This window comes from Teleopsis dalmanni, chromosome 2, assembly GCF_002237135.1.
Source record: "Teleopsis dalmanni isolate 2A chromosome 2, ASM223713v2, whole genome shotgun sequence".
In the NCBI taxonomy this organism is placed as follows: Eukaryota; Metazoa; Arthropoda; class Insecta; order Diptera; family Diopsidae; genus Teleopsis; species Teleopsis dalmanni.
This window is the reverse complement of record NC_051847.1, coordinates 78,065,431-78,074,695: the sequence shown is the minus strand read 5'-3', so window position 1 is coordinate 78,074,695 and position 9,265 is coordinate 78,065,431. Positions and strand designations below refer to the sequence as shown.

Here is a 9,265-nt window from a genome sequence, read left to right as displayed (position 1 = left end):
AATGTAAAGACAAATGTTTGGCATAACTTCCCACTTGAGCCTACTTAACGTCTCTGTTGATCTTTTGGCACTGTTGTGAAAAATGCAAATTTCACATGGAATAAAAGTAAATAAATACAATCATTCTACTTACGAAAGTTTGGGGTATTTATTCATAGCCATTACGATACTGTCAACATTAATTAGTCAGAACACTGCGGGCCTTGAACCTCGCGGTACCAGATTTAGACCTCCAGTCGGGTGCCATAAGTGAAAAATTACTCATTAAGATTTATAGTCCAAACATGCTTTATCTCGGGAATATTCTAACTCCTTTATTACAGATTTTCAAAATGTGACTGTGACGTGGCACTTCTGGATAGAATTATTTACAATGATAAAGCACTTTTTGTGGTCTTTGGATTTCAACCGTATGCCCAATGTTAATTGGTATGAAATCCAAAATATTTTTAGCCATTCGTGAGATACCATATTTAATATTTAAAAAAGTTATATACAATTGGATCTTCAATATACAATTTTTCAGATATTTCAAGAACGACTAATTGACCGAAATCATCTTTTATTGTTATTGCAATAAAATTAACTATCGTTCATATTTGTTTAAAAATATTAAAATATATATTTATATTTGTATCAACGATATAGCCTAACCTAACGTAACGAAATGGCTCAAATTGTGGTAAGTTTCTTTTGATTTGATATCGCCCATATCTAGGAAAATATATTTGATGTTGTTGCTTGAATGAACCTTTTTTACATCAAAGTGAAGGGAAAAAAATGTACGTATATAAAACTGTATAATAGAATCAGTATCGTAATAGCGATGGAACTCCACCAAATTATTGTTAAGTGCCTGAGATAGTATTTGGAGCGGGAATCATGACTAGATGGAACTAAGTGTGTAAGCATACCATAATGTAGAGTTAAATGTGTTTGATACGTTTTCCTAGGGTTTTAAAATCAAAGGCTTCAATAACAGTCTCGAATGATAGCAATGTTTTTAAATGGTTTTTTGATTGTAGGAAAAGGGCTGGCAGATCTTAAAATGTATTGAAGTTCTAAAGTTCTAAAGTGAGTTTCTGTTTTATAAAATCCATGCAACTTGAAATAATTTTACTGATTAATGATAAAAAAATAGTGTTAGAACTGGATATGAGGTGTACTATTGCAGGCGTATCGATACTTATAGCATAAATATTTTGTTAAATCGTTTTTCAAATGTGGAACCATAGTATTAGTCTCTTTTACCCAGGACATTGAGGTAAGCTACGCATTACTATTTTTACAATAATGTTGTGTGTGTAAAAATGTATCGATTTAGTTAAAATTAATTTATATCAAATTTTTGTGAATAAGAATGATGCAATTTATAAAACGACATAATAATTAATTTTGATGAAAATAAATTGCTTTCATCAAACTTATCATTTCATCAAACATCATTGAAAAATATTGAAAAATTTTTTTTAATAGATTGTGATGTTTTTTTATTTTCATTTATCGGTAAACAATTAAATAATATCTATTTTCAACCAATGATTTTATAAAAATAAATACAGATTATAAAAAATTATTCAATTTATAGAGCTTTTATTTAAATGTTTTCATGATGGATGTCACAGAAATTACAAACTATCTAATAACATTATTTTTTAAATTTGGTACACCGAACACACGATAGAAGACACGTCTTTTACCTTTATAGAATATATAGGTGGGATATATAGCTAGGTAGGATATATATACTTAGGTAAAATACCATACGTTGACAGCACTATTATAAAATGACGTAAAATCAAAAGTGGGTGTTTTTTGTTAACGATGACTCAAACCCACTAAAAACTTGTCTTTATACCCGGACGAAAAAACAAACTGGAACTACCGTAAAATATCAAGTCAGACAATTCCATTGTCAGCTGACGAAATTATGAATTGTGCAATTAAGGTTTTTAAATTCGTGCAACATATATGGGGAATATAAGCTCCCCATGCTCTAGGGAGTGATAAATTAGATAATAATTTTTTTTTAACGATAATGAAGAATTTTTTATAAAAATTTTATATGGGTGTAGGTATGTGTTGCAACGGGCGGAATATTATGAAAAAAAATTTCAACTTTCTATCTGTCATAGTTTCTAGGATAACTAAGAAAATGTGAAAATGGACCAAGTTTGGCTCTAAATTTGGATGGGTTCCAGTAGGCCAATTGAACTCAAATTCAAAAAATTTAAGAGACAGGTCACCTCAAAAACTATATTTATGAAAAGTTTCATTTCAATATCACTACTGGTTCAGAAAATACAGAATTTTGGTCGGCTGATACTGTTTTGGAACACTGGGTGTCGTAAGTAGATGTCATTCTGAGAGCGTGCATTACCTACCTAAGTTATAGACTAACACAAATGATGAATTAAAGCATTAGTTATTTTATAAAACTTAAAATTTTAGTGTCAAAGTTTTTTAAATTTATAAATGAAATCATTGTTTTCTATGAGATATAGTTACGGATGCAGGGTATCTATGAAGGAACAGCACCTATATCATGATATACCACTCAATACAAAAATAACTAATAGTAGTTGATAACTCCAAAAAATAAACTCTGTGCTTGTGAAATCCCGTTGGTGGGTGTTACACGACACTTGGTCCTTGGAATTGACGAATGGCTCTGGGACAGAGACGCGTCCGCTTTTGGAACCAAAGATTTTTACTGTTTTTTTACTGTCTTTTTTACTGTCAATTATATTTTTAAAGTAATATATGTGTGATACTATAATTAGTTTATTATACAAGTCATTATGATTTTTCTTCACTAAAAACTTAATAAGGTTAGTAAGTAGGCTGTATTATGTATATAGGGCTAACTGCCGAAAGTAAGTTAACGTTTTTTATAACACAGGTGGGTACTTTTGTAGTACAGTTTTATGAAAAATAAATTTAAATATATAATTGATGAAAAAATTGCCACAAGTAAATAATTACTAATTAACAAAACTAAGTGTATGACGGGCATTGAATCTGATATAATTATTCAGATAAGTGTATATATATTATTTTTTCAATATCGCGATTTTCTGTTCAATTTAAATGACTAAAAGCATTTTAGTTCGTTTATTATATTTGAATTGTAAAAATGGATATTTTGTGCTTTCTTATTTACATATTATTTTTGACAAAAGGTTATAATACTTACAAAATAAAAGTAAGAATATTAAATATTTAAATGTTTCTACTATTATTTACTATAGTAAATATTCCGTAAATGTTGAATTGATTTTTAACACGCGTTTTGACAAAAGAAATTAAATTCTGTAAACTATTAATTTCAATAGAGAGGTTTTTTTATCGAACAGTAGTGAAATTGCAACAACAAATATTTTTATAATATTTTTAATTAATTGTAAATATCAACTTTGAATATTGTAAACATTATTTTGTTGTATTAAAATCACTTTTAATTTGCATTAAAAATTTTTTTCTAGAGAAAGTCTAAAGTACAATACGCTCGAGAGTAGTCATACATATTTAACATTTTCTCCGGTTATAAATATCAATAGATTTTTGGTATATTATATCTAATTTGGTAATCAAGACAGATAGGAATACTCCAATAACTTAAAAAAAATATTGACAATTATATTTTAATACATGAAAATCTAAAACAACGTCATTTTCAGTTAATTTATTCCAGTTCGATTTTTAAAAAAACATACTATAACAATACCTAATACAATATTAATATAGATCTAAAATTAATAAAATAAAATCTGATTACTTTACTGATATGAATATCATTGAATATCCCTATTTTGTTGAACAAACGTTGGAGTTAGAGCACTGATCCAAGCAATTTATACGAAATCAAGAAACGTCATGTTTGCTCTGCATATATCTCCTTCCATTTCCATTTCCATACCCCTCGGTATTCAAAGTGGCTTAAAGACTGGCTTTAAAGACTCTTTCGATTGTGGGTTTCGAGATTTTACAAGTTATGCTTATACTCTCATTACTACACTTTTCATATTTGTTATTGTCTGCCATTTATATTCTGAGCTTAACATTTGTGCTACAAGGGTATCACTGGTAGGGATCTCTCCAAGAACAGTATTTGGGCTTTGCCTCACTCCGCTCTATCTTACATATTTAAAGAATATGTGATGTTGCTCCACAGCAATGTCGTTTCTATAAAGTAAGGATCGTGTTTGTGTTCAATTCTATGTAGTTATAACTTAAAGCAGTAAAAGTCTATGTACCCATGATTCCCACTGTTTGAAATATGATATGATTTTTTTTTGTCCATTTACCATTAATAGTTTGCTGCGTTTATCTTTGACATTTCATCGTGTTAACAATTTTGGCTTCTTTACGCTATTACTTGTCAGAGAGTCACTTGCCGGTAGGTCTATGGATATAACTTCAGAACAATTATGACTTAAGTATAAAATTCAACATTTGTTCGATTGGGTAGTGTTTCTTAGCGAGACCTGTCGATTATTTCTGAGAAATGTGTATTGTACTTCTTTTTAAAATTGATTAGTTTTTAGTCCTGTTAGATATTTATGTTAAATCAATTATTTTTATTTGTATTTCAATAAAGTATAAAAGCCAATAATCTGATTGTCAGTCAGATTTAATAGTACTTATTTTTGCAAATTTGATTTAGTCGTACAACATGATTATTTAAACCTAACAAAAGGAAGTCAAGGAAACTAATTTTATTTAAAAATTTGGCGCCATTGCCGAACTTCTATTATACGTCAATATAACTTTTTCCTCGAGATATTGAGATTGGTAGATATTGAATCTAAAACTTTATATCTTGATATCTAACAAGGAACTAAACTATACTAACACAAGGCTTAGTGAAAAAAATTTTTTAGAGTAGTACAAATTCCGTTGTCAACTGATAGTGTCCGGGAAATTGGAATCTTGATCAAAAAAATATATAATACATGCATTGTTTCCATATTAATGCTATTTACTATATTTAACCCTTGCTAGGTAGTCACCTTGTCGTGGTGTAGGGGCTTATTGTGGACTGAAGCATGTCATATGGAAGTCATGACATGATGATTTTTCATGTGACATGATTCAGCACACAAACTAAGAACTGCCGCCAACGCACAGGTTGAAAGTAGGTATCTACGATTCCTGATCAGTCGTTGAGGCTAGCTAGTGGACTTTAATGGACACTTGCTAATTGGTCAGTCCTATAGGAAAGTGCGGCTATCTATCAGACCAATGACTCGCCTTCAGTACAGTCATGTCTCTGCTGTTTGTGGGTCGCCGATAGTCGGGCGGGGGAGAAGGAAAACTCCCTAGGGCAGGGTCTGTACATATTCTAGGCTCCCAAGGCTAGGTCTTGATAGACTGGAATATGAACATACCTATTGCCCCAAACAAACCCCCTAAACTCACAGTGGAACAGCTATGCTGGTGAACTTGCTTGACAGGGTAGAGTCAAGCTTAATAGCGAACTCCGTACCAGGTCTGGCAAACCTACGGTTTCAATTTGTCCTTCCCATGGGGGCGCTCATGGGTGACCAACCTGCACGGTTTATTTAAACTTACTTTGTATGGAACAAAATAACATTTTCAATTCTATGGACTGCACACCTTTAAATGTGCAAAATATGGTTTTACAAAGCCAAAACTTATCACTGAACGAGGGGGCACCTGGTACCATCGTCAGTGAACATATGGACCACGACTTGTTGGAGAGGGCATCTGGTCCTCTACCCGACAAGCCGGAGGAAATGGACATTCCACTTAGCCAAGAGTCGGCTGGGATGTCTATCTCCTCGGAACAGGAGAGAGATCTTCTGGAGCCTGGTCTAACTAAAAAGACTCAAACGAGGGTGAAGCTATCCGGCGCTGGACGCAAAAGGTTGAAGGCTTTACTTGCCAAGGGCATCCCGCTGGAAACAGCAAGGTCCTTGGCAGTAAAGCCGGCCACTGCGACTAACGAAGGGCAGGCAACACCAAAAAGATCCCGATCGGACAGCTCTACACCAACATCTAGCTCAAAACCGACAAAGCGGATTGCACTACAGGGCAAGAAAGTTGATAATAAATCAATAGTGCCTGCAACTGCTTTGCCGATTTTCAGTAGGATGAAGGAAGTAGAGACCTCACACGGGGGCAAACCTGGTCCCAGTAAAGAGGTGGCGACGGTATCTGTGGGGCAGGCTAAATACAGTACTTCTTCCGAAGACCATTGTTCAAAGCCTACCCTAGCAGAGACTGTTCGCTCTAAGAAGATCGGTATACTACCGCATAATTTCCCAGAGGGCATTTGGTCCAATGAGGAAATTGGCAAGGTGCAGAAATGCATCCTCGACAAGATGTACGAAACTTGTCGAGCTCCTGGGGTGAAGCCTCATTTCGCCGGTTACAGTCTAAAGCCCGGATGGTTTACCATTAATTGTCTGGACGACGAGACTGTAACTTGGTCTAAAGAGACAATCCCAGCCTTGAAGCCGTGGGAAGGAGCCCAGCTGAAGGTAGTGGACGAGGCAGAAGTGCCAAAGTCTGAAATCTATGTTGGCTACTTCCCAGGCTCAGCTTCCTGGCAAAGCGACCGTATTCTGGGACAAATTGAGTGCCAAAATTCGGGCATGCGTGTCAGGGACTGGCGGGTACTCCACAGGCTCAATAAGGGCGATATCGTCGAGATGGCGATTGCTCTGGATCCTATGTCGTCCGAAATGGTCGGAAAGCTGGGCAATAAAGTCTTCTATGGACTTAGCAGTGCCGTGCTGAGACCAAGACATAAAGGAAACAGAGCAAAGGAAGTGGTTGAAGATGAGCGACCAACAACATCTGCGGCTTGTGCTCAGTCAAGCAACCAGAAGCCGAAAACGGGTCTCAATTCCGGGGGACCACCCTTGAGAGGGGGCAGAATCCGTGCCCAGGGCCGAAAACCTTCCGCTCTCTCTGGTCGTCTGAGGAAATGGGAAAGAAAAGACCCGGAGGCCGCGGAATTGCTGCGCGGTACAAAGGGCGGCAAGGTCCGCAAGGGCCAGTCTGGGATATAATGTCCCGGACTCCGCCACATCCGCAAAACTCTTGGAGGCAACTTCATTGCCTCCAAATCAACCTCCACCGGGCTATAGCAGCTTCATACAGGCTCAGTGCCCTGGTGGAACAACACTGTCTGGATTTTGTGGCCATCCAAGAACCATGGGCCACAAAGGGGCGCATAAACGGTCTACAGACAAAAACGTGTAAGTTAATCTATGATAATAATGTTGATCGTCCTAGAACGGCGATAATGATTAACAAAACCATTAAATCTCTTCCAATTACAGAGCTTATACAGCGTGATCTGGTGGCGGTACAGGCAGAAGTGCCTAGTACTAGGGGGACGAGAATAATAGTTTTTGCATCTCTGTACCTCCCTGGCGACGCAGAGGAAGCGGTGTCTCTCGAGCTCCAGCAGCTTACAGAATACTGCCGTATCCGAAACCTACAGTGGGTAATGTGCTGCGACGCCAACGCACACCATACAGTATGGGGAAGCACAGACATCAATACACGAGGTGAGTCACTTTTTGATTATATCACAACTAACAATTTAATGGTAGTTAATAAAGGTAACGAACCTACTTTTGTAAATGCGATAAGGGAAGAGGTATTAGATCTCACTTTAGCAAGTACATTTATATCAAATAACATTTCAAATTGGAGGGTGTTAGAGGAGAACTCCTTATCAGATCACAAATATATACGCTTTGATTTGGAAGGGGAAGTTGAAGACACTTTCGAAATAAGAAATGTTAGGAAGACCAACTGGTCTCTATATAACTTCTATTTAGAACAAAACATTAGTTGTCTTGGGAATAGGATTACTAATTGTCAGGAACTAAATCTTGAGGTTAACAAACTAGAAAATATTATTACAGGGGCTTTTGAAAATAGCTGCGAACTTATCAAAAAGAAACGTTCTAGGAACGTCCCATGGTGGAATAGGGAACTAGATATTTTACGCAAAAAAGCCCGCCAGCTCCTTAATAGAGCCAAGTCCAATGGGGACTGGGCATCTTACAAGTGTGCCTTAACGGCTTACAATAGGGAATTGAGGAAATCAAAGAGGGAATCATGGAGGAGGCACTGCGAGGAGATTGAAACACTTCCTGCGGCTGCGAGACTCCAGAAATCTCTAAATAAAGACCACTCAAATAGCCTCTCTACATTAAAGAAGGCTGACGGAAGCATTACGGTAAGTCTGGAAGAAACGGGACAGCTTTTGCTGGACACTCATTTTCCAGGCTGCGCCATGTATACTGAGACTACGGAAACCATCGAGGATACTCGTTTCTTATTGGTTACACGAAGAGATCTTTCACTGGCCCGTAAAATCTTTACAGTCAATAAAACTAAATGGGCCATTTCCACTTTCAGCCCGTTTAAATCACCTGGTATCGATAATATACAACCGTGCCTTCTTCAGAAACGCGTTGATATATTAGCACCGATATTAACAAACTTATTTAGGATAAGTCTAGAATTAGGCGTAATACCTAAACATTGGACGAAGGCTAGGGTAGCTTTCATACCGAAAGCAGGCAAAAAGGCGGACCACACGCCAAAAGCTTTTCGGCCCATTAGCCTTACTTCTTTCCTGCTTAAAGCAATGGAGAAGATTCTAGATCAATACATCAGGGAAGTCTATATTAAAACTTCACCTCTACATATTGAACAGTATGCTTATTAGTCGGGCAAATCGACCGACACCGCTATACATAGTCTGACGAGTAAAATCGAGAAGGCTTTAGACGGTAAGGAAATAGCTCTCTGCACATCGGTTGACATTACAGGAGCTTTTGATAATGCAACATTCAGATCAATTGAGGCAGGAATGGTCAGGAAAGGAATACATAGACTGATCATAACATGGATTCTCAATATGCTGAAAAATAGGACGATAATCTTTGAAATGGGGACGAAGAGATTAACTGTCAAGTCAACCAAAGGATGTCCTCAAGGAGGCGTTCTTTCGCCACTCTTATGGCTATTGGTCATTGACGAACTCCTACAGTCTCTTGGTGACCTCGGATATGAAGTTCAGGGCTTTGCAGATGATCTAGTCATCATGGTTAGAGGCAAATTTGACTCCACCATATCCGATCGTATGCAACTAGCTCTTGATATCACTCAAAATTGGTGTCAAGAGAAAGGACTCTCGATTAATCCGAATAAAACAAATGTAGTACCCTTCACCAGAAGAAGGAAGATGAGTCTAGGGACCTTAAAGTTAGGG

The 9,265-nt window shown here is 36.6% G+C and overlaps 1 protein-coding gene across 1 annotated transcript in view; it reads left to right on the top strand.

Annotated features, from left to right (window-relative positions):
• The first annotated feature begins 7,276 nt into the window (after nucleotides 1–7,276).
• LOC119674893 overlaps nucleotides 7,277–9,265 on the top strand; it is a 10,356-nt gene continuing 8,367 nt past the window's right edge. The window contains exon 1 of the mRNA XM_038086048.1: nucleotides 7,277–8,706. Coding sequence (XP_037941976.1) covers nucleotides 7,277–8,706 — 1,430 coding nt within the window. The remainder of the gene's footprint in view (nucleotides 8,707–9,265) is intronic.